Here is a 26,675-nt window from a genome sequence, read left to right as displayed (position 1 = left end):
AGCCACACACAAACACCACTACAGCAAACACCACTCGGCTAAGACGACTTCTCCTGGTCTCATTCAGCGCTTTGCCAAAATATAAATCTCTTCAATTCTCTTCAGTCATGAGCAAGGTAAACTTGAGGCCATCAACGTATAAAACAGTTGTATCCCAGAAGTTCATTTGCAAAACAACTTTAGGGGCACCTGGTTGGCTCAGTTGGTTAAGTGTCCAACTCTTGGTTTTGGCTTGTGGTTTGTGAAATCAAGCCCCACGTGGGGCTCTGTGCTCATAGCACAGAGTCTGCTTGGGATTCTCTCTCACACACTCTCTCTCTCTAAAAATAAATAAACCTTAGAAAACAAATTTAAAAACTCAGAAATTTATTTTTTTTAATGTTTATTTATTTTTGAGAGAGAGAGAGAGAGCATGAGCAGGAGAGAGGCAGAGAGAGAAGCAGACACAGAATCTGAAGAAGGCTCCAGGCTCTGAGTTGTCAGCACAGAGCCCAACATGGGGCTCGAACTCACACACCCCAAGATCATGAGCTGAGCCGACGTCAGATGCTTAATGGACTGAGCCACCCAGGCGCCCTAAAAAACCAGAAATTTAGAACTCAGATTGAAGAGGAAAAAGACTATACTGCAGCACAGCCCTAAAGCTCATTTAACCCACAGGGTGATAGCTAGGCTGTGGCCCAGGCAAGAACAGCCACAGCAAATGTGAAGGTTAAAAAGCCCCTTCTGTAAGCCATCCAGGAAAAGAACTGCCTCTTTTCCCAGCAGAGCCCCACCTCTTCCCCATAATTGCAAGAGTGCAATATCCTCCTTTCCCCTCCTCTTCCCCGACTCATACTCCCGATAAACCTAAGTCCAGGTGAGAAGTGGCTGGACACAGTGACTCTGGAAACTCTTCCTGTCCACGTAAATGCTGGTATCAGGGCCAAGTGCAACATAGAGCTTCGCATACACTAGGTGTTCAAACATGCAAAGGACAAACCCGCTCTTAGTGACCTTTCCTATCTAAGTGCCTTTAATGCATTTATGCCAATCTAGGCCAAATTGGGAGCTAATTATGTAACAAGGGGGTGTGTGGGTGTGTGCGTGTGCATTGCATGCACAATGCACTGACCACAGAGAGATGTGGAAATTATTCCTAATGACTGAAAGGAAAGGGAAGCTGAGTACACCCTGGCCTCAAACTCCCACACTTGGAAGAATCAGAGGAATTTCATCCAGGAATTCCCCATACTAGGAAGGAGCCCCCCCTTCCTACAGACTCCCTCCTGTGGGCTGGTGTGTGATCCTGCCACCTTAACACTGACAAGAAAGTCTTGGGAGGAGGGAGGTCAGGAAGGAGGGGAAAGAGGAGAAGCTGAGAGCGCCAGCACCAGGACAGGCAGCGGCAGGCAGGGAGGCACAGGTCAGAAGAGAGCCCTGGAAGGACAAAGCCCTCTGTCCAGGACTGACACATCTAACGGAGCCTCTAACGGAGCCACGTCGGAAGGCAAGCAGCTGACTCCACCACCTTTGCACCGAGGGCAGTGGAGACCTCCATCAATGCCCTGGGCTGGGGACGATGCCCATAGTCTTGCTGCCCCTCACGAGCAAGCCCACTGGGTCCCTCCGAAAAGAACCTTGTCTCTCTGGTCATCAAGGCCCCCCTCTCTCACCCACTGGGAAGAAAACAGTCAAGTCACACAGGGCAAGAGAGTAAAAAGGGAGGAAGAGTTCTGGGGCTGGAAAGAGCAGGTGGGAGAGCAGAGTCCACAAGTGGCCCTGAAGCAGGGTTACGGAGGCTTTTCTGCAGCAATCTCTCTAGCACAGCCTCTCCCCCACAGGTTAATCACGGACAGCTCCCCCATACACACCCTCCAAATCCCCCAAGGATGCCCTGCCCTCCAGCCACCACGCCCCACGTCCCCAGGACATACCCACAGTCTACCCAGCAGATGGTGCCTTGTCCTTTCACTGCCTGGGCCACAGTGGACAATAACCTGAGATGACTTTCCGCTGCAGCCTCTGTAAAAAAATTAAAAATTAAACATCTGTGCCCAAGTGCACAAGGGCCACCCCTGCCATCTTCCTTTAGGGGCAAGGAAGGATGGAGAGCCATCCTAGAGGGTTGGTCCTGAGTGCCAGTTAAAACACGGACCCTGTGATCAGTAAGTAGTTCAGGTAGAACTCTTCGCAGAAACCCCTGCTCTGGAATCCTCCCCACAGACACGGAGACCTCAACTCACCCCTCTGATACGCCACATCTCACATATCACTCTCCCAAGAATCTCTCAGCCAGGTCCTCAACTCTCAGTAAAATCTCTGACTCATTGCTTTTCTGGGACAAACTGAAAATTCTACAATCAACCCATTACAACTTTATAACCAATGTAGGGAACAAGGTTGCCAATTCAGCTGACAAGAGCAGCGACCAGATCCTTCCTTCACTTGTGTATCACATCTTCATCTTTACTTGGCAGGGGCTCAGTACAACCTTGTGGTTAAATGAGGTTTATATGGGACACTGGTCCCAGATGGACCAATGTCAAGTGTACCCAAGTCACATTTCACAGCCCATTTCCCCAGAAGCAACAGAAGGGCCAGCCCTGGCAGGACCTCAGGAGTCAGCTGCAAAAACATGGACTAAACCTTGGGGCAAGGTAGGGTGAACACAAGAAAGGAAATTTCTCGTTTGTCCAGGTACCTGGGCGAAGCACTGGAAAGTACTATAGGAGGCCAGGTGCTTGGGGATGGAGCCTCTGTGGTCAGGATTTCAAGGCTGCCAGCTTGCAAGGGTGTGCTGCAGAGTGGCTGTGGCCAGTGTGTCCCCTTCCCCATCATACCTGTGAGCCCACCACGCAGACACTGGTCTGCTGCCTCCCTCACCAAAAACCAAAAGATACATCCCAAAGCCAAGCAAAACTGATGTCTGGATTATTCGCCTCCACAGATGTCCTTTTCTAGTGTGGATGATGGTGGCTGTTTGTGAATACAAAGCGTGCTGAGCCTTTCATGCAAGTGAACAAAAAGCATCTTCCTAGGGGCGCCTAGGTGGCTCAGTCGGTTGGACGTCTGACTTCGGCTCAGGTCATGATCTCACGGTTTGTGGGTTTGAGCCCTGCATCGGGCTCTGTGCTGACAGCTAGCTCAGAGCCTGGAGCCTGCTTCAGATTCTGTGTCTCCCTCTCTCTCTGACCCTCCCCTGCTCAGGCTGTCTCTCTCTCTCAGAAATAAATAAAAAACATTTAAAAAAGTTTTTTTAAAAAAAGCACCTTTCTAGGAGGTACAGGGAGCCACCTGAGGGAGGCACTCCCAGGAGCCCCCACAGGCACCGGCGGAGGAGGGAGCATGGCAGAGGTGGACAAGGCCATGGCCCCACTGCTCATCTGGGCCGGGCTCAGCAGCAAGGCAGGGGAAAGGGACGCACTTCTTGGGATGGCAGGAGTGGAAAAAATCCAGTTACTGCACTGCTCCAAAAACCCACTGTGGGTCACGTGTGTCACAGCAGGCCGGGGCAAAGAGGCAGGAAGGTAAAGTAGTCACCTGGGTCCTGCTGCCCCAGCAGTCGGAGGCAGAGTGGGGCCTGGTCAGCAGGAAGCACTGGAAGCCCCAGTGCCCACAAATGAGACAAGCGTTGGCTGAGGGCAGTAGAGAAAATAAGAGCAGTCTGGGCCCTGCCTCCCGCCCCACAAGCCCCTATCAAGAGACCCCACCTTTCCACTCGCTAACTAACCATAACCATTTTGTGATCTCGGAGCCCCTCCTCACTGCAGGATTAACACGCTTCCTCCTAGCCTCCAGCAGAGGAGGCACAGAGGACCAGCTCCACCATCTAGACCTCAGTCAATCAGCTATTCTCCCTCTGCTTCAATTTCCTCACTCGTACACTGGATGTTATCTGACAAGCTGAACCGCCTGCCTCATGGAGGCAAAGGAGCAAAGAGAAGTGTGTCACAGAAGGTCCTCGCGGTCCTTGTCAGATGCTGAGCTTATGTGACGGAACTTACCCAGAGAAGGAAACTGCATGTGTTCCTCAACTGGCAGCCACCCGGCTCCACGAGCATCCAAGGCAAGGAGCTCAGGGCCCTCTACCCCAGGCCTCAGGAACAATTCTGTTTCTCCCTTGCCTCGATTTCCCCCCTATTCCTGACAAGAGAGATGCCAGACACATTCTGGGCTCCCGACAACAACCTCAGGAAGTGTGTGCCAGGCTCTAAAAAGGGCAAGCCATAGCATGTGCCAGGGCGCTTAGAGGATGCAGGCTTCAGGACAGACACACGTCCAAAACATCCATCAGCCCCTAGTGCCAATGAGTGTCGAGGATGAGCTGCCAGGGAGAACTGTGCCCGGAACCGGCCCAGCCACTGGCTGTTGCTTCTCCAGGGCACAGAAAACTTGGCAACCTTAGGAGCGGTGAAAACACTTAACTCTGCTGGAACAATACCAACAGTCAGATGTTCAAAGTCGCAGCCAAGAGCTGAGCAAACCTCTCTCCATCCACTATGCCCTTGCCAGCCTCAAGGTCAGAAGCGGTAAGCCACAGTCCCCCTGTCCCTGCCTCCTGCACTGAAACTGCTCTGCTGGAGCCCACTGCAATCTCAGTCTCATGTTCTGACCCCAAAGCGGGACAGATGGGGGCCAGGCAGGGCCAGGGCTGCCAGCCTGGGTGCGTGCTCCTGAGCCTGGGACCAGTTCAGCTGGCGACAGGCTGACCCAACCAGCTAATCAACAGCTCTGGCAAAGCCAGCCCATGCCTGTCCAGGAAGCCAGAACATCCAGCCCCACGGACCACCATCTTCCATCTCCCTTCACATACATCCTCTCCCTCCTGAAGGAGTGAGGACTCCAGAGGCTCTTCCCAAGAAAAACCGATTATGGGGAACTGAAACAACCTCTCAGGATCCCAAAGAGACAGAATTAACACCCCTCTGTGCCTCTGCCTCATCTTCTAGGGAAAGCGGACAAGCCCGATGACCCTCGGACCCTCCCTGAGTGGCTTCTAGTCCTGAGGTCTCTGCCTCTCCCCTGTGCCCCGAACCCAAACCGTCCCACCTCTGATGGAGGACCCCCCCCCAAGGCCAGGTTGGGCACTCACCAGATTTGGAGTAAAGCACCAGCACATTATTCCGGGTCCTGAGAAGTTTTTTCAAGTCCTTGGGGTCAGAAATTCTGTCGATGAGTGAGGAGACCTTTGTGCAGGACAGCCACGTCGGCAGGACCACCTGGGGATCAAAGAGCCAAGGACCGTGAGCCCCAGCTTCCCGCCAAGCCCAAGGAAGAACGGGCGCCCGCACAGTGCTGCCTAGAACACATTTTACTTCAGACGGATAAGGGCACACCGACCCTTCTCAGGACACTACGTCAACCTTTCCACCTCGTCCCTTCTCCAAGTCACCAACACCTCTCCCCCAAGGCACTTCCCAGCCCATTCCCAGTCTCCTCTTCAGGCACTTTTGCCAAGCCGTATGGGCTGCATACTACATAAGCATGCTGCACGCATGTACGTTCCCCCGACTCCAGCAGGACCTCCCTGGGAGGTGGACGTCTGGACTGCCCACTGCACCCCAACACCATACACCAGGGCGGTGTTCAAAAGCCATCCACCTAGAAGCACGGACGCACAAATCCACAGAGAAGTAACATCACTTCTCACATTTAGGATGGGAATGGAAGGTTTTCAGCTTTTCCCACTCAGCCAGTGATCTCAGGAAGCCAGCCAACAAGAAACGAGCCAATTCTTCCCAGAGAATCCTGAGAACCCTGAGCGCTGGAGGCACCAGGCACCTCTGCAGGCACAAGGAGGGGTGGCCGGAAGCAGGCTGGGGGAGGAGGTGTGTTAAAAGTTCGCATAAGGAACAGTCATACAGCAGATCCCCTCACCCGGCCTACACAGCTGGCCACTTGCCTACCTGGCAGAAAACACGGGGCTGCTATGTGGAGAGACTGAGAAAGGAAAGTTCTGCTGGGAGATACCAGGCAGGGGGTAGAAGTATGGCCCTGAGAGAAAACAAGGGGATTTAAAAGAAAGTCTATACACTGAACCCTGAGATCACCCATCTTCAAGCCCCTTCTCCCCCCACATCTCCCTTCCCTTTTCCAGAATGCCGCCAGTCTTATTCCCCTAGGCAGGACATTAGAGAATGTTTCTCTGAAGAAATTGAGAAATACAAGAAAAACAACCTAAAGATGGCGATTTGGAGATCCTCCAATGAAGCAACTAAGTTCCCACTGAAATACCCACTGTGAGGCCCTCTCAGTAAACAAGTGTCCTCACCTCCTCACACTCACAGAGTCTCCAATGCCCATACCAGTGCCTTGCTATTCAATACAGATAACCCAGGTTCACCAGATATTTGAGGAAAGCCCTCAACACAAAAGGCAGGGATGAAAACAAACTGAAATAAAGATGATACTCAGAAGAAAAGAAAAAGAACAGAAAAAAACAGCAAAACTGTAATTATTAGTCTCAGAAATGAAATGTTGCATCCATAAAACAAGAATTGAATGCATGAAAAAGGAATGAAGAAAATCAGGAGAAAAGATCAGAAAAGTAAGATAGATCCATTAAGTGCAAGTACCAGATAAACTACAGTAACACCTTGGATTGTGAGTACTTGTTCTGCAAGTGTTCCATAAGGCTAGCAAATATTTCTACTAAATTTTAACTTGATAAATGAGCGATGTCTTACAATACAAGTAGTTCATGATGCCAAACATCACATGATCACAACTGAGCCAATTGTTCTCTCTCTCTTCTCTCTCTCTCTCTCTCTCACTGCAGGATTGTGGGTGACCAGCTCCCATGCTTAGATGCTTGGTCCCAGGCTGCAGTGTTTGGGAGAAATCAGTGATTTTTCAGAACACTGAAAGGTGCCCACAACTGGCACTAGTTTACTTTTTGTCACTTCAAAGCAACTATGGACAGTCCTTTGCTTTTCCATAGTAGACCTAGGAATGCTTTGTTTCATTCTAGGTCAGGCTGCCTACAGATATGAACCCCTTTCCTCTGCTGCCTTACTGCCAGTTACATTAAATACAGTATATGACAAGAACTTATTAATACCATACTATAGTCAACATCCGTGTGAGTGTACTCAGTGGCGCCCATGCAGAAAAAGATTCCATGGAGCCAACAGATAGCAGTGATTCCGTTAGTGATAGTGAAAGTCATCCTACACAATAACCCTCTTCTCTCTTGTCTCCCTCACACCAGTAACAAAGGCTTTCAAAATTTAAGTGCAGGTTACTTTGTTTATTTTTCTTTATATTTTGTATTTTCTTTATTATTTTGTAGTATATTATAGAATTATAATCATTTTTATATGAATATTTTATGGTTGTGGAATAAATCTTGTGAGTTTCCATTATTTCTTTTTAATTATTTTTTAATGTTTATTTATTATTGAGAGACACAGAGAGACAGAGCATGAGTGGGGGAGGGGCAGAGAGAGAGGAAGACACAGAATCTGAAGCAGGCTCCAGGCTCTGAGCTGTGAGCACAGAGCCCAATGTGGGGCTCAAACTCACTAACTGTGAGGTCATGACCTGAGCTGAAGTCCGAGGCTTAACCGACTGAGCCACCCAGGTGCCCCTCCATTATTTCTTATGGGGAAATCTGCTTTGATATACAAGTGCTCTGGATTACAAGCATGTTTCCAGAATGAATTATGTTCACCAAACCAAGGTTTTACTGTAACTCCAGAAGAAGAAGTAAATATAGGAAAAGAAATTATCAAAAAAAAAATCATTCAAGAAAATATCCCAGAATTGAAGAATGTTAAGTTTCCAGTTGAAAGGGCCACACACAATGAGTAAAAAAAAAAAAAAAAAAAACAACCACCTTTAATTAAAGTACATCATTGAAAACTTCCAGAAAACTGCTGAAAAAGAGGAGATTCTGAAAATTTCAAAGAAAAAAAAATCCCAGCACATACAAAAGACCAGGAGTCAGAACTGGCACAAGACTGCTCATCAGCACACCAGAGGATAATGAAGCCTTGCCTTCATGACTCTCATGCAACATGATCATCAACTGGAACTTTATACCCAGCCAAACTATCTCTCAACTGTGAGTACAGACTTAACTTAGACTTAAGAGCCACCAATATACCTTTTCTCAGGAAGCTACTAGAACTCATGCCTTACCAAAACAAGTGAATAAAAAATGAGAAAAGACATGGAACCTAGGAAACAAAGGATCCCACAGACAGAGGCAAGGAGAATTACTATGTTGATGGTGAAGAGGAGTCCAGGACAAATACCCTGTAGTCTATAAAGCAACCAGCCCATAATGGAGCAAAGACAAAGGGTTATGGATGAATGAGACAGTTGTAGATTATCTGATATACTTGATTATATTGATCAGTTAAATGATCTGACCAAGGTTACATAGTTAATAAGTAACAAGACCAGAACCTGAACCTAGTCTATTTAACCTGATGCCCTGTCAATCCACTGCCTCTTTGCAGCCCGAAGTCTTGAGCTGCCTCTGAGCTCTACCACTCAGTAGCTAAGATGCTTAGCCAACATGACTCAACCTTCTACGGCTTAGTGTCTTGCATCTGACATGGAGATAATGATACCTCCCTAGTGGGACTACTTTGAGGATGAAATGGGGTAACTTATTGAACATGCTTTATAAATCATAAAGCACTCCAATAGTATCAGCTACCATAGTATATAATACAAATTTCCATCTCAGCAGAGTAGAAGATAGAAATGTGGCCATATTCTAATGTTTCTAAATACAATCTACCATTGGCATTCAAAGGTTCCTTCTCCCTAGGGTAAAACTATCCAGGAGGAAGAGTTGAGGAATTATTTCACCCTCATTCTGCCCTGCCAGAGCCGTGTATAATGCCTGAGGGCCCACTGGCCTTACATAGTCCACCTTGAGAGCTCGTCAAAAAGGTCATTCCATTATATTATTACATGTTATTCTACTGCTCCCAGGGAGCTAATGGACTTCAGAATAAANTCTCTCTCTTCTCTCTCTCTCTCTCTCTCACTGCAGGATTGTGGGTGACCAGCTCCCATGCTTAGATGCTTGCTCCCAGGCTGCAGTGTTTGGGAGAAATCAGTGATTTTTCAGAACACTGAAAGGTGCCCACAACTGGCACTAGTTTACTTTTTGTCACTTCAAAGCAACTATGGACAGTCCTTTGCTTTTCCANCCATAGCTCAATGCACATAATTAAAGGGAAAAAAAAAAAAAGAAAAGAATCTGTTGGAAAAACACATTGATGCTGCTCTGTGTTTAATCCTCAGATAATATGACCAGTCAGGAAAAACAACTGCCCTTGCCCAGTGCCTCGGCACTTTGATCTGTAGACCAGCCCTCCTGAGACTGGCAGGCACCTATACTTCTGGAACTGGTGAGAAGGAAAGGGGAAAGGAGGGAGGATGGGTCCAGTGCCCACTTGGCCAGGCAGCACAGTGGCATGCTGCTGGGCCACAGTGACAGCAAAGTGTCTACCGCAGAAACCTCAAGAGTCAAGTCTTATGGCATGCCCACAACTTCCTTTCTAAAAAAACCCAGTGAACCCCCAGATTATCTAACCAATAGCCACCCTCAAAGTAAAACCACTTTCCAGCCAGCTCTCAAAGCCTCTGACCCAACGTTCACCCTCACACAGCAAAGAACCTAAGCCCAATAAGAAATACACTGAGCAAACTGACATTGCGTGAACACTGTCACCCAGTATGCCAGGACTTAAACTGGGCACTGCCCATACCAGCCTGGTTGAGAGCTCTCTATCGAGGTGTCTCCTCCCCACCTCTCCCAATCCCTACTCCACCCATAGAAGGATGGGTTTTCTCCAGTGTGGACAAGTATGGGCACAGGAGAACAGGACTAGCCTACAGAGGCAGGATTTGGAGATTTGGGAGCAAGAGAGAAGAAAGTCAGGATACCCAGATCTGAGGGAACCAGAAGCCTTGGCTGCTAGAGCTAAGACGCCAGGCTTAGCATCTCTGGGGGTTGGGGGTATAAAAGGCCCCTGGGAGCCTCGCCTCAGGTGGACCATCACCTCAGCTCACAACCATGTCGCAGTCAGGACTGCCCTTCCCTCCGTCCCCAAGAGGCCTCTCCTCCAGCCACTTAACATTCTCCTGTCTCCTCTGCTTCCATCTATTTTAACCTCTGCAGTGTGCATGCTCCTTCTTTTCCTTAGGATGCAGCTCCAGTGAGCCTTGAATCGCCTTGCCAAGTGCCTTCCTGCAGACTTCGTAAGTCACAACCCACAAACCCTAATAACAACAATAATAACAACATTAATGATGCACAAACCCTCTGCTTTGTCAAGCCCTCAGGGGGGAGAGGGCAGCGTGTGGGAAGCAGCCAGCCACCTTCCCAGCCAGCCAACTGTTCCTGGGTGTGGCAGGCTCTTTACATTCTAAGTCACTGGCTTCGGATCTTTCTGTTCCCCAGCCCTCAGCTTTAACAGTATTCACATCAGGGCTAAGCTTCCCCCACGGCCTGGGCTGAGACCCAGGAAACGTTCCCCCCATGCAGGGCAGAACACTGCGGAGAGGGCCAGCTGCCTCTGTTTCTGCTGCTGGGGAATCTTCCCCACCAGCATCCCCTGTCCATGTATGTACCCACTCTTAAAACACCATGCCCGTCCATCACAGTCACAGCGGCCTCCAACCTCCGACCCCCCACACTCGGAGCACAGCCTGTCTTCAGGGGCCCAGCAACACCCCAGGCTGCTGGGCGCAGAAGACCTCACCCCACCTCCACCACAGCTGGGGTCCTCTCATCCTCCAGGTGCCCGACTGCTTCCTGCCCATGTCAGGGCAGGCCTACAGGCCCACTCTCATCTGCCCCTTTTGGGGGATCTCCACCCCTCAGACAGCACAGAAAGAACACTGCTTCTGGAGCCAAAGAGGCCTGGGGTCAAACCCGGGCACCATCATCTAGCACAACATGACGTCCCAGAGCGTCATCTCCCCACCTGTAAAGTGGAAAGGATAACACTGATACCTCCTTTGCGGGCACAGCTGAGGATTAAATGAGGGGAGAGAAAGCACACAGAGAACCTAACATAATGCTTGGCACACAGAAGTACATAATAATCATAATTATCTTTATTAGCACTATTAGTGAGACAAATCACAGAGCAAGAACAACAGTGAAATGGGAACCACCTCTTCCTCTCCAGGGGCCTGGCTGCAATCAGGCAAAACAGCACGTCCAGGCAGGAAGGAGCGTGCACGTACACAACATTCAGGATATGATCTGAAACCCGCAATAATCACCCATCTGCATGGCACCCCAGACCAAGAGGTCACGCAGTACTGGAGAATGCTCCTTCCAGATTCTGTGCCCATTTGCTCCTCACGAAACCTAACAAGTGGGTGCTGGCCTCATCTCCCAGATGAGGAAACTGAGGCTCAATGAGGTTAAATCGCTTACCAAGGTCACACAGGAGGTAAGCAGCAGAGCTAGGACTGGACCTCGGGTCTCCCAGCTCTTGGACGGAGGTGGTCTATTTCTCTCAACCCCACAAGCTCCCTGGACCCAAGCAGAAAAAGAGCACCTCCTTCCCAGGCAGGGCCCTTCAGAGCAGCCAGGAAAAATCCAAGCTTCCAAAATCCCACAGCAAGAAGGGATTTATAACCCTCTACAGTGCCCTGTTCTCAGGACCCTGGAGCAATCAGCCCAGATGTGCTGTTAACCAGAAGTTGTGTATAGGAGTCTGAGCCCCTTTTCAGCTCACTGTCTCCCTCTCTAACACACAGCACACTTAAACTCCTCTCTTCACTTAACCTCACCCACCAGCCCCACCAGACTAAAGAGATAAAGAGAGGTACATTTCTGGAAAACAATAGGGGTAACACTCCTTGCCATATTATACCCTCTGCTTTAAAAAGCTCCAGATCTCTGGGGTCCGTGCCAGCACCCTCATGTTCTCTGTTTTCTGTAGCTGGGGAGGCTGGCTGTCATTACAGATTCACTATTCAATGCGGATCATGAAGCCAGAGGTATTCCATTATGTAAAGACAGCTTGCTAAAGAACGATTTGAAGACAGAAGTTTTAGCATTTAGGAAAAGGGGTGGAGGTGGGACTTGACCTTTTTTGCTCTGTCACCTGAAAAAAGATACCCTTCCTATGTTGGGAGCTGTGAAGAAACCGGTTTTAATTTAGTGTAACCCACATTTTGCTCAAAATAGTTTTTAAATGTCAGAATCTAAAAGTCTAGACTCTTAAGAAGCTGGTGGTAAAGGGATCCAGGAAAAATGTTAAAAACAGATGACCTGAACCCAAGGTCAGAGAATTCAAGCTGACTGAGAATTTAGAGCTGGAGGTTTCGGTGGAAAGAGCCAGAAACCCAAGTTTTATACTGACTTTATCTATTGGTTTTGTGACCTTGGACAAGTCTTCTCTCTTCTCTAAGTCTCTGTAAAATGAAGGGACTTAAAATGATTTCCGAAGTCCTTCACAATTGTGACATTTTGATAAATGTATCCTCATGACATGAGAGAAGTACTGCAAGGTAATTAGACCTTGTGACAGAAACTGCTGAGTTTCTCTGGATGTGTGGCCACCCACATTAAAAGCCCCTCCTCTATATCCCTTACAGCAAGTGTGGCTGAGCAACTAAACTCTGGCCCCTCAAATATCAGCAGAAGTGTTAGGAACTGTCCCTAATAGACATCTGGGTCTTCTTAGTCCCCTCCTCCTCCTGCCAGATGGAATTTAGACAGATGGCTGGAACTCAAGCAGCCACCTTGAGACAATGAGGAGAAAGGATTTGTTGAAGAGCTGTAGTAGTAAGATCAAAGGTACCTGGGTCCCTGACCCACAGGAGTATGTGCTGGCCCTAGAACACCCCTTCCTAGGCTTCACCATGAGTGAATTACAACATGATCTCTGTAAGGTACTATCATTCAGGGCTTTCTGGCAGATATACAAATGCATCTTGAGTCCCTACTGGAACAAGAGCTTAAATTAGAAAGAAATGTTAACATTTGCTCCAGCTTTGATATTTCAGTGTCTCAGGCACTAAATCATGTATTACACTTCAGGTAAATTGTTGTAAGGAAGGAGACAGAGGGACTATCAAAGATTTGGTTTACTGTGCTCCTCCTAGTTACCCAAGTTTCACTATGCCTGTTCTCATCAGGTGTCTTGCTCACATGGTGACGACTACCCACAAATGAAAGGAAAATCAGTTAGCAGCTGTCCAGTCTCCCTGCAACCTCAGGCCTTTACGACTAAGAGGACCCCTGCAGGAGACCAGGAGGCTTGAGCTGGGCTGGCTGGTTTTCCCAAAACAGCATTCCTCACATGCCATCTCAGGCCTCCAGGTAGCCCTCCAGAGCCAAGGACTCAAAACTCCTGCGGCTGCTCCACATAGTGGGCCTACAAGGCTAAGAGAACTAAATATTTCCAAGTCCATGTCCTCTGCCCTGCCATTTCCTCTTACAGCTTCAGTCATCAGAAAGCTCAAATTCCTCCCTCTCCCTTGCCTCTCTATCAGCCTACTACACTCTGAAGAGGGTAAACACATTCCTTCCTAGGACCCTGGAGGTGAACCTCACATGTGCCCTCACATCCCTCACTGTCCTGAATGACAGACCTTAGACACAGACATGCTCATGATTCTCAGGGCTTTCCCAATGCTGGCAGCAGAGTGTTCGAGCTGAAAAAGAAAAGATGTGCTATATTACTAAAATTTATTTGGGGAGATAAATATCTATGCTTTCATAATTCAAAATAGAGGAAATTAATCCCAACACAAATCTTGACTGGTGGGTCACAGTTAAAAAAAAAAAAAAAACTGAGGAAGATCATTAATGAATCTCTTAAAATATGGCGCCCAAATGTCACAAAGTGCTGGCAAAAGTACAATTCTTTTGGAAAGCTATTTGGCACAGTTTATCAAGTGTCTCAAAAGTGTTTATGCTCCTTGACTTGGAAATTCCACTTTTGGGAATCTGTCCTGAGGAAATTAGCAGGAGGTCTGACAGACGACTCACACGGTTCTGCTCGTAAGAGCCAAAAATTGTAAACAACCTAAATATTCAAGAGCAGGGGAATGGTCATTTAGAGGAAACCATTCAACAGAATAATACAGCCATTTATATGACGTTTTCAAAGATTGTGCAATAAAGAAATATTTGTTTTAATGTTAAGTTTCAAAAAACAGAGTTCATATGTACATGGTATGATTACAACTATGCACAAAATTATGCTCAAAAAAAGACTAGGAAGAAAAAATGCACCAAAGTAAAACTTCATCCTTAGATAGATTTCATTCTTCCCCTTTGTCTGTTTTTCTCAGTCACCATAACAGGTATGTCCAATTTAAATCTTTAAAGAAAAAAAATTATCCCCACTTGGCCACCATCATGGAAATAATTCACAATCTCAAAGCATCACCCCACAAGCAAATATAACTTCACAGAGGAGAAGCCTGGCAGAGACCTCCTTAACTAAGGGACCAGAGTTAGCACCACCAATAATGAATGGGTAAAATTGACACCGTATGCCTCCAGATATAACGCGCTGAACAGAAATATCATCAAAAACCCAGTTGAAGGACATTCTTCAAAATTATCAAGGTCACAAAAGACAAAGACTAGGAAGCTGTTCCAGATTAAAGGAGACTGAAGAGGTATGCCAATTAAATTCAACGTGTCATTCTGAACTGGGATCTGAGCCAAATGCCACATTCCTGATTTTGATCATTGTACTCTGGTTATGTAAGGGAATATCCTTGCCTTTTATGAAATATTTAGGGGGCAAAGGTGCATCATGTCTCTGAACTTTATAAACATTGAGGGAGAATGTGATAAAATGTTAATATGTGTGGAATCTGGGTAAAGAGCAGATGGGAATCCTTTGTATTCTTCTTGCAACTCCTCTGTAAGTCTGAAATTAGTTAGAAAAAAAAATCTTACCTAAAAAAAGACAGGAAAAAAAAATAGATGCTGAGAACACAACCAAATACTGTCTACCCCCTCCCCCTTCCATAGGCCTTCTGAAACCCTCCGCCGGCCGGCCAGCACACACAGTACTTTCCCATGGAAGAGGAGAGAGAAGAGCTCATCTGCCATTCCTCACTTCCAGCTAACTGCCTGTTCCAGCTAACTGCCTGCTCCTTTGCTCACCTGACACTGAGTAGTTTTTTATAGGAACTATTATATGAAATCTGCAAAGCACTTTACACGCAACACATACCTAGAAGGTCTTTGACAAGAGACAGAGAAAAATACAAAAGAACGTTAATTTTTAAAATATGGGTAATTTATGCCCCTTAATAAGGCAAATTTTGAGCATCTGTCACCAACCACCATGGCAAAACAGCACTCTTCACCAGGAATGAAGACCTAACTTCAAACCAAGTTTGGGAATTTCACCACTGGTACTTCCCAACATGCAATGTCTATCCTACAGCCTTTGAAATAAAAACAAGCACCAGAAATCCCTGAAAGGGGTGTGTGTGTGTGTGTGTGTGTGTGTGTGTGTGTGTGTGTGTGTGTGTAAGACAGACAGGGCCTGGCTGAGATGTGGACCCCAGACTAGCTGCAGCCAAGGAGCTAAATGTGCTTATTATTAAGAGATAGACATGGGAATGCACTTGGCAAAGAATAGAACCCAAGAGAGAATTCTTCAGTTCCCAAATTCGGGGCCTAGGGATCAGCCCACGATAATGATAATAGCTCCATGGACAAAGTGTTTACTGTGTGCAACTGAGCAACTCGTATGCCTACCTAATTTAATCATCTTGCAAGAGACTGCAGCAGGTACTTGTAGTACATCTATTTTATAGGTAAGGAAACTGAAACTAAGAGGAACTAAGAAACTTGCTCAGCATCATACAGCAGGAAGGTGAGAGAGCCGTGACTCAGACCCCCGTCTCACAGGCGCCTCAGCAAGAGCACGAAGACCACAGATTCCCGGAGCCACACACATCTCATCATTTGTTCTTCCGAATACAAAGCTGGCTGCGTTTCTTGTATTTTGCTTCCTTTAAAAACTGTGCCTTACCTGTGTCTACACAGTACAGTTTTCATCCCCTATATTCCCTGCAACATGCGGCTGTCAACAAGGGACAATTCAGGGGCAGGACAACTGATTCCAGAGCTTATAAAAACAGGTTTTCTTATCCTGAAATTGCAACTGCAGTGCATTTAACCAGGACTTAAGTCCCTAAAGCTTTTAATGTTTTGAAAAACCTCTCCTAACGCCAAGAGGGCTTTGGGCCCCTGCCAGCCTGGTGTGCCAGGCCTGCTAACGAGGAAGAGCTGGTGGAGGGAACAGTGAATTAGGCAGCAGAAAAGGAGGAAGGGCAGGTAAATTCCCACTCTGGAAATCCAACTCTGACTCAAAGCTCAGCTAATTGATAAGAAAATAACAATTCAAGTGCTCATGACCCATGGTGTACATCCGTGCTTTTACACACATTATCTCTCTCAATCCTCTAAAGCTGAAAGTTTAAACCAGTGTTTTCCACCCTTTAGGACTCAACCCAAGAGCTGAGTCACAAAATCAATTCAGTGGATTGCCACCAACATTTTTTAAGTGACATTAAATAGAAAACATCAGTATATACCACAAATAGCAAGACTGAGCATTCAGTAAAACATTTATATCTGTTATATCTACTTGGCTATAATGTAAAATGAACAATTGTGCTTGCAGGAGTCGCAGTAAAAATATTTGAAAAACTGTCACAAACAATCTGTGTGGGAGGTCGTACTATCCCACTTTATCCCACTTTAGAGATATGACCACTGAGGCTCCCAGAAGTGAACAAACGCCTCTCGAGTAAAGCCCAAGATGGCAAAGCCAGGACTTGGCCCAGGTCTTCTGAGCACAGTGAGTCACCATGAAGGCTCCCCAGTGGTACCCCTCAAGCCCTCCCCACCCAAAACAAGACAGGAGAGGTCGGCAAGTCTGCCTTCCCTTCCAATACAGCCATTAAGCACAGCCAACTGAAAAGGGCCACAGTGACAACCTGATCCATCTTTCCTGGCTCCCTGCTTGCCTGCAGTTCCCCGCACACCTTCAGGAACAGCAAAGCAGTGCGCACTAGAGCCAAGTGCCCCCTCACCCTGTGCCTGGGGTACACGGATCATGACCTGGGCACAACTTGGGCCCCACCACTCAGCCCAGAGCAGCAGCAGCCCTGGCTGGCAAAATACTATCCACCACACAGAATTAATGTTGTTAACTTGTAAATCTGCCTGGTTAGCATGCACACCAGCTGTAAGTATAGGCTTTTCAGAAATAGATTCCTAGGCCTTACCCTTGAAGAACAGCATCTCACAGATCTGGGGAGGCCAGGAATCCAACTGTACGCATGGCCTCTTAAGGTGGATCCACAGCCCGGTAGGAAAGCCTCTGACACCGTCCCATCTTTGGACCCCAAGTCACTTTCCTCTCAGATCTGCCCCCCACCCCCCACCACCAGAGGCTCTCTGTGAGGACTCGCAATGACTTCCACATGGAGGCGTTACAGGTGCCTCCAGTTCTCCTTTGCCTCAACCTCTTGACCCCCAGCAGGATGCTCTTGGCCTCCCGTCTACCTCTCCAGCCACCCTTCCTATCCTCTTTGTATTCCCTTGTCCCCCCAACCTCCACATGTTGAGGTTCCTCGGGGCTCCCTTGTTGCACCTTCTCTTCCCTCTCTACACTCTCCACAGGGATCTCACCCACCTCCTGAGCAGCACCCCTAAATTAACATGTCCAGCCCAGACCTCTCTCCTCAGCACTACACCCTCACATCCTGCTCACTCTGTTCCTAAACAGGGGTCACATAAAATTCTCAAAGGTTAAAAACCTAAATCTCATACAAATAGCGTATTTTGAAAGGTTACTCAACTCTGTTTTGTTTTAAGTTCATTTTGAGAGAGAAAAAGAGCAAGAGAGGGACAGAGAGAGAGGAAGAGAGAGAGAATCCCAAGCAGGCACTGTGCTGATAGCACAGAGCTTGATGCGGGGCTCGAACTCATGAACCATGAGATCATGATGCTCAACCAATTGAGCCACCCAGATGCCCCAGGGTTACTGAACACTTAATAAGTGACCCACTAAAATAGCTACATCAAAAAAGGCTATAAGGGAAAAAAGGTTTAAAAAAAAAGAAGCTATAAGAAACTAATATGTGTATGGTTCATGAAAAAAAGAATGCTGCTGTAAGACTGCTAAATTAGATCACAAACTGGTTAGTGTCCTGCATGGCAATCACCTCTGAGTCTCTCTTCTCTACCAAGCAGAAGTCATTTGCATCTTATCTACCTTTAGAATTTGGGTCCTAAAGAATAATAAACAAAGTTCTATTCCCTGGAGCACTGGATGGCCCTTAGGTGACCCTCTTAGACAATGCTCTAATAGGACATTAAAGAGACACTAAAGCATCTTTTATTTCTACGTTTTTGGATTAATATTTACTTATTTATTTTGAGAGAGAGAACGAGAAAGAGCACATGTCGGGGGCCAGGAGGAGGAAGGGAGAATGGGAGAGAATCCCAAGCGGGCTCCAGGCCGTCAGCACAGAGCCCTACATGGGGCTCCATCTCACGGACCGCCAGATCATGACCTGAACCAAAATCGAAAGTCAGACGCTTAATCGACTTTGCCACCCAAGTGCCCCTGGATAATTCTTCTTTACACGGGGTCTCTGAACTTGAGTGAGAAAAAATACTATCTTTATTTTCACTAACCTCTAACTGAAATTTAGCCTTACATTTATCATGAATATAGGTAACAAAGTGTCTGTGACTTTGCCACCAATAGAAATCATACATACTTTTAGCCCTTATCCCCCAGAAACCACATTTTTCTCATATTACAGTAAGTGCAGATATCTTGAAAACCTGTTTATGCTCATCACTAAATATTACCAAAAATATCAAACTCGCTAGATCTTCCTAAATGATACATTAATAAAAATAAATATTTTGTCATGTATTTGGTATAGGATTTGGTAACTGTATTTCAATATCATTGGTTTCTTTTGTTATATTATGCATTGTTTCATACACTTTAACATTATTCTAAGAAAGTCCTGAAAAGCCTTCCCTGACTCCCTGCATTAGGTTAGGGACCCATGTTACACATTCTCTTGTCACCTTGTAGTTCCTCTTCCTGGCACTTTACTACCTGAATTAAATAATAAGTTCCTGGAGGAGGGGATGGTGTCCATCTTATTTATCATTATGTCCTCAGTGCCTTACCATGGTATGTCTGACTCATAAAAGACCGTCAAGAAGTATCTGAGAAAGAAAGAAAGAAAGAAAGAAAGAAAGAAAGAAAGAAAGAAAGAAAGAAAGAAAGAAAGAAAGAAAGGAAGGAAGGAAGGAAGGAAGGAAGGAAGGAAGGAAGGAAGGAAGGAAGGAAGACAGGCAGACTGGGGCACTTGGGTGGCTCAGTTGGTTGAGCATCTGACTCTTGATTTCAACTCAGGTCATGACCCTAGAGTCATGAGATTGAGCCTTGCATCAGGCTCCCTGCTGAGCATGAAGCCTGCTTAAGATTCTCCCTCTCTCCCTTTGCCCGTCCCCTGCTCATGCTCTCTAAAATAAAACAATTAAAATTTAAATAAAATAAATAAAAAAGGCCTGTGGGATGAATGAACATCTGTGACACATGTAGCATGTAGATGCTGGTCTACATTCCTTAGAAATAGGAGCATGTACCACACTGTGCCCAGGACCTAGCAAAGTCAGACCCCTGGACAAAAGTAAACCCACTGTTCTTGGCAAGCCAGTCCTACTTGGCCCAACAACAGAACTTTCCAGCCAACCCCACTTCTCAGCTCAGATACTAGATCGCCTCTATATTTCAGCCCCAGCATAAGGCTCTCAACCTAGATCTCCATTAATACCTTCCAAAGCAAGGATTAAAGCATCTGCTCATGAGTCAAAGACATCTGCTCGTGCCAAAGGGTTAGGGAAATAGTAGGATTCTTTGGGGGGTCGGGAGATGGACACTCTACTCCAACCCCAGCGAAGTGCAATGAAGCGAGGCATAGGGTCATCATCAGGCCATCTGGGAACTGGGTACACATCAAACTGGGGACTCACGATGACCTTGGAGAATAAGAAGGCACCAAAAGGTTATTCTAACCCCACAGTCCATGTGAGTGTGTTTAACCCCCCACCGCATGATTGCAAAGCTAATTATTTAGAAGTAGTTTCACCAAAATGAAATATGTGGGAATGCTTTGCAAACTCCAAAGCCCTCTACAAATGTGCCAAGAGTTTGATAACTCTCATCAATAGATCACCTGGGTAGCCAGAGGCTCCAGCCAGTACTGCAGGGTGGGCCAGGCAGCCCAGCAATGGGTGGGCACCCCTGCTTCTCCCCTCTCCCACAGGGATCTAAGATGCTAGGTGTGAAAAAAAAGGAGGAAGGGGAGACTGGGGGGTCAAAGAAACTGTGGACGTCCTGGTAACATGAGAACGTAGGCTCCTTACACTCCATGCATCACTCTCTGACCCACTGTCACTTAGCCACCACCACCAAATGAGACACGAGAGCCCCACAGAACAAAACCACAAAGCTGGAGCAAACCCGTCAGGGAGGCAGTGTGGTTGGTATAATTCTCAAGAGAGTATCCACTTTCAGAAGAAAGGGGAGAGAAACATAAATCTTTAGACCCTGTGCAGCCCCCTCTACTTCCTCCAGAGGCTCTGCAAGGGCCCCCTGGGGAGAGGCAAGGAGTGAGTCAAGAGCCTGGCTCAGAGGAACTGTGATGGGGAGAATCTCAGCAGCAAGCCCCCCAACTCACAGCCTGCAGCCTCTGCTCACACCCCCTCTCACCTCCTAACGAGCTTCCCCAGCACCTCTCCTTCCCAATTTGAGATACCTTCCCTGGCTCCCATTTATTGAGCCCTCCCATATACCAAGCACTGTGTTGGGCACATCCTGTATTATTTCTGATGCTTTCAACTCTGCAAATGGATATTATTACCACCAATGACAAACAAGAAAACTGAGGCAGGGCCCAAGGTCACACAGCTCCTGAGAGTCCAGCTGGCTAAAAACCCACGTTCTATCCATTACATCACACTTGACTTTATCTTATAGATACAAGAGAAGAAAGTGAGAGGAAGAAAGTGTTGTTTTGGGAAAACTAATCCAATCTCTTCCATCTCAACCCAACCCTACACTGTGGACTGGATGATCTTCTTATTAAAAGCGTTCCTTTCATCATGTCTCTCCATTACCTACAGAATCAAGTCCCAAAAGCTTTGCCAGGCACTTAAGATTCTTTACAATCCACTTTTCCAATGTGATTCCCTCTCCCCAGACTGACCCATAATTCCTCATTGCTCGTATTTCGCTCCCGGATGGTTTCCTTTCTTTGTTTCCAACACTAGTTCCTCCGGCCAACTATGGACTGGGGAGGACCACAATGCCAGGTCCCGGGCTAGGTGCTGAGGACACCAGAGGCAGAACAGGGAGGATCCCCACTGTCACAGAGCTCGGAGTCGGCCTTCATAAGGACCCTTCTCGAGTGACTCAGGGCCCTCCGCCTCACCCCTGCCCAAATGCACAGCCCTCAGCGTTTGCCACCCACACAGTACTCGGCTATTCCTCCCACGGAAGTGCCAGTCCTGTTTTAAAATTTCCTCTATAATGTGTTTATTTCTGTGGGGAAAGTGCACTCCGGGTTCCAAAAGGCATTATAAATGGCAATTAGGCCCCCAGGCCAGCCCACAAAAGCCTATTAAATATATAATGGTGTAGAACCTAAATACGTATATATTAAAAGCTCTGCGGGAAAGACCAGGGACAAACATCTCCTGCTTCCTGCACCTCCGCCCACTGTCCCACCAGGTTCTGAGCGTCAAGCCAGCATCAAGCCACCGTCAAGGGCAGAGGCCCTAGCGGTGGCTTGGGAGGAAGGAAGCAGGTGGAAGATGGGGGGCTGGGATGACAGAGACGGAGCAGGAAGAAACCTGATTTATAATTCAGGAGCCTGGCACCAATCCCAGCTCTGTCTTTACAAACCCAGTGGCCTTGAGACCCTTCCCTCTCAAAGCCCTGCTTCTCTGAAATGAAAGAGCTGAGTTATATCAGGAGCTGAGTTATCTCAGACTTCTGAATCTCAGAGGTTGGCAAAATATACTTCTCAAAATGTATTTTACATACTTTTAAAACATTTTAAAATATGTGACGTTTTAAATACACTATATAACATATATAGTTAAAAATAAATTTCATCGGGGCGTCTGGGTGGTTCAGTCGATTAAGCATCCGACTTCGGCTCAGGTCATGATCTCACAGTTTGTGGGTTCGAGCCCCGCATCGGGCTCTGTGCTCACAGCTCAGAGCCTGGAGCCTGCTTCCGATTCTGTGTCTCCCTCTCTCTCTTCCCCTCCCCTGCTCACTCTGTCTCTCTCTTTCTCTCTCTCTCTCTCTCAGAAGTAAATAAAACATTTAAAATTTTTTTAAAAATAAATAATAAATTTCATCTAGAAAAGACTTTCTTTTAAAAAAAAATCACGATATACTATCACTACTTCAATTTTTTCTAAAGGACACTGAAAACCACCCCTTGCCTCCAATATGGACATCACATCAGAAAAATGGACAAGTTTTTAAACTAAAGTATCTGGATACATGGAGAAACAATTCACCATTGTTACTTTTCCACTGTGTCTATGGACCAGTGAAAACTGTCACAGCCCAGCTCCAATCCTTGGCTTGATTGGAACCACTTAAGCTGGGTGACTTCATATCTTCTCCAGCTCCAACACGTCTCTGAGGACTGGATGTAGACTACATCAAAATCAGCACGGATGGCCTGAGGAAGGGGCGGCTGCAGGGAGGAGCTGAGAAGCGCAGCGGGAAGGGGCTATCAGCTGCAGGGGTGGGGACAGGACAGCACAGCCTCCCCAGGCCCAAGGGCTGAGACACCTAGCCGGGAGGGAGGGGCTGGAACCAACCTGTCCCAAGTGTTGACTATGACTCCTCATCCCAGTATTCTTGTGCAAGACCGGAAGAAGGAACCTTTTTTCCTTAATTTTTTCTTATCAAAAAACAAATACACATCCGTATAGAAAACTTGGGGAAACAGAAAAAGCCATAAACACAGAAATAAACAAAAGTCACCCACAGCCGTGCCTTCCCGAACAATCGCTGTTAACATTCTGATGCACTGCTAATTCCTCAACCACTTATGAAGCTATCTTCAGCCACTCTGGGATTCATTCTGTACCTTGATTTACCCCTAATTATCAAGCACTTTTCCATGTCCCTAGATATTCTTCATAAGCATCATAAAATATTTTGATAGTTAACATGGCATTCTAGTAAATATAAATATGCTTTATAAACCTCAGTTTCTATGGCATGGACAGGACCCAAAGTCATTTAACCATGCCGTTATTGTTGAGCATTTAAGCCATTTCTATATTTTTACTATTATGAAAAATTTGTAGGTATACATTACAGTCCCTGAATTTCTATGGATCCCTTTACACTGTTTCATGTCCCTTGGGTCACAGTCCAGTGCTCTGCACATATCAGCTCTCAGTAAATATTGAGCAAACAAGGAAACCCAACACACTCCCAAGACCTGGGAAGCCCTTATTGGATGGACCAACAGTTTAAATTTACAGAGGCCCACCCTGGTGTCCACCAGCCACTCAGCACTGGCCATGCACCAGACACCTGCTGAGCCAAGCCAGGGGTGGGGAAAGGAGAATGTGAATTTCACGCTGCAGATTCCCAGGTTCTAGTGCTCTGGCAAACCTACCCACCCTTCCGCACCTGGAGGTGGAGGGCACCAGAAGACCTTAACTGCCTCACTGACTCCCCTCCGCCACTCCCTCCAGACTGCACAACCCACTGCCTCAGGAAAGCCACGCCGACCTCTGAACTTCCCACCAGATTAATGAGGTGGCAGCCAGCACCTCAGGTATTAGTGCTCACTGCCCTGTCTTATTTGCTCAGAGGACTGGCTCCGTTGCCCAAACCTGGGCAGCACCTGAGGGCAGGGACAATCTGTGCTTTGCTCTCCATCCAAAATCCAATCCAGTGCCAAACAATGTCATTGATAAATAAATGGTTGCTGAAAGAAACTTCTTTCTAGTCAGATTCCCAAGCCCTCTGTTTTTTGAGAGACAAAAAAAAAAGAAGAAAGGAAAGCAGGACCCCCTAAAACAGCTCAAATGCAAAGAGCTGATAGGGGTCCCCACTGGAGCTGGCCCCTCTGCACGGCCCTGCAGTACCACCTGGCCCAGAGATCTGCCCAGGCCAGCTGGCTTCAGAAAACAGGATGCAAACAGATCATCCATGAGAAGACACAGGGTGAAGGGACACTGCCCCATTCCAGACTAGTCCTCTCTCCCAGAGGGAGAATGGTCAGATCTGGGGAACAGAGAGCTTCCTTTCCCACCCACTTCCAGACAACCAGAAAATACAGGGGCACTCCTCCCTGGTGATCCCCAAAAGGCAGGATATTGGGGAGATGGAAGTGTTTAAAGCAACTAAGTCCACACTCCAGTTTTTCTCCTCCTGCTGCCCAGCATCCTTGCCACACCCAAAAGAAAAAAACTGAAAAATCTGGGTTGGAGAGGGTACCCGCAGCAGAAAGTTTCCTGGAACTTCAGGGGAAAACAGGAGCCAGGGTTGTCCTAAAACAAGGGAGATGGACCAGAAGTTATGGAGAGATGTGGAAAGAGGCCACATTATCCCATCACACACCCACCACAACACCATCACACACCCACCACAACACCAAGGCCAAACCCGGAGAGCCCTGGGCACTGTGGACAAATACATACGCTCTGGCCTCTTCTAGGGATGCCCTGGAGCCGCCCCCGCCCCACCCCTGCCCCTGCCAAGTGTAGCAAACTCCCCTCAGCGAGCCCACCACTCCCAGCACGCTGGCTCACCCCTCCTCCACTCCTGTATGATTTCTGCAGTTCACATAACTTCCTCCATCCGACACCCTCTGATGGCTTTGGGGGGAGGGGGTGTCTTTACCGTCCCCATTTCGTGGATGAGGAGACTAAGTCACAAGCTAGAAAGTGGCTGAGGTTCGAACCAGGGCACTTGGGTGTAGAAGCAGTACTCCTCCGCGGACCCCACCCAGCCCTGCCTGCAGGCAGGGGCCCAGGTGGTGACCGGGACTTTCTCTGCTGCTCAGGGTGGAAACCAAGAACAAGGTGCCCTAATGCAAAGCTTCCGGCAATACAGGTATAAAACACCCTTTTCCCATCCCGCACTCACACAGGTGCAGGGCCCAGAGTATGGGCGCGGCGCACCCTCCAAACCGCCTGTGTCCCGCCCTCGCCGCCGGCTGCCCCTTGCACCCCCACAAAGTTGTGCCCGCGGCGCACACACTGAGTGGCCCCCTCGGACTCCTGCGCCCTGGAGGGCTCCGCGGGGAGGGCATGCGGACCGCCCCGCTGCCTCCCCGGCGGCCACGGGTCCCCGCCTGCCCCGCACGCGTGCCCCCACCCCGGGGCTTGGAAGCAGCTCCCCGCACGTCCCGCGAGGGCCGGGAGCAGGGAGCGCGGACCCCAGCGTGGGGAGCACATGCCGCCCCTTCCCGGACCCCAGCGCCACAGCCTCACCCAGANCCGCCCCCCCCCATCCCCCGCCGCCGCTGCCTCCGGCTGGCTCCGCTCTCCACTCAAGCTCCCGCGCCCGCAGCTCCGCCGGGTCCAACAGCCTCGGCCACTTCCCAGCCGCTCCCCGCCTCCGAGTTCCCGGTGCCACGTCTGCCAAAGCATGCGCACCAGACTGGAAGAGGCGGCCGGGAAGAGGTGCTTGCTGGGAGTCGTAGTTTGCCGCCAGGCTGGGCTGGGGGCATCCAGGCGTGGATTTGGCCCTAGGGACACAGAGGCGCATGAGTGGAGTGCGAAATGGCGAGGTCAGCCAGTAAGGGAAGACAGTTAATTTGCAGGGCTTGCTCTGTGCCCGGAGTTTCAGATACAAGATCTCATTCAGCTTACAGAGAGAAGTTTATTTTCCCTACTTTGAGAATGAAGAGACAACCCAGAGAATTTAAGTGATTTGACCCAGACCACAGTTTGCAAAAGGCCAGCACTGTTTGTGAAGGGTAGGAAAAGCCCTCATTCCCTACCTCCCAGGCTCCCACCTACATTGTCTTTTGTGCATTCGGAAAAACTTTATTGATCTATTGGAGAAGTTACATCTGACTCTTGTTTTCCGCTCTGGTCATGATCTCAAGGTTTGTGGATTAGAGCCCCACATTGGACTCTATGCTGACAGTATGGATCCTGTTTGGATTCTCTGTCTCTCTCTCTGTCTCTCTCTCTCTCTCTCTCTCTGCTCCTCCTGCACTGTCTTTCTTTCTCAAAATAAATAAACTTAAAAAAAAGTTAAACATAGATTACTATATGAATTAGCAATTCCACTTCTAGGCATATACCTAAAAGAGTTGAAAATAGGTACTAAAACACATTTGTACACAAATGGACCTAGCACTTTTATTCACAATAGCAAAAGTTGGGAACAATGCAAGTCTCCCCTGAGGGATTAACGGTTAAAAAAATACAGTACAAGAAGAAATAGGCAGAAGACGTGAATAGACACTTTTCCAAAGAAGACATCCAGATGGCTAACAGACACATGAAAAAAATGCTCAACATTGCTAGTCATCAAGAAAATATATATCAAAACTACATTGAGATACCACCTCATATCAGTCAGAGTGGCTGAAATTAACAACTCAGGAAACAACAGATGTGGGCCAGGATG

General features: G+C 47.7%; 1 protein-coding gene across 1 annotated transcript in view; it reads right to left on the bottom strand.

Annotated features, from left to right (window-relative positions):
* The window catches only part of PDIA5 (protein disulfide isomerase family A member 5), a 94,647-nt gene extending 68,575 nt beyond the window's left edge, over positions 1–26,072 (bottom strand). The window contains exons 1-4 of the mRNA XM_077767720.1: positions 26,057–26,072; positions 25,526–25,782; positions 5,075–5,201; positions 1,917–2,004 (exon numbers count right to left, since the gene is read on the bottom strand). Of these exons, the coding sequence (XP_077623846.1) occupies positions 1,917–2,004; positions 5,075–5,201; positions 25,526–25,782; positions 26,057–26,072 (488 nt within the window). The remainder of the gene's footprint in view (positions 1–1,916; positions 2,005–5,074; positions 5,202–25,525; positions 25,783–26,056) is intronic.
* Between the last annotated feature and the right edge of the window lie 603 nt (positions 26,073–26,675).

This window comes from Crocuta crocuta, unplaced genomic scaffold, assembly GCF_008692635.1.
Source record: "Crocuta crocuta isolate KB4526 unplaced genomic scaffold, BGI_CrCroc_1.0 scaffold45, whole genome shotgun sequence".
Lineage (NCBI taxonomy): Eukaryota > Metazoa > Chordata > Mammalia > Carnivora > Hyaenidae > Crocuta > Crocuta crocuta.
This window is presented reverse-complemented; position numbering and strand designations above follow the sequence as displayed.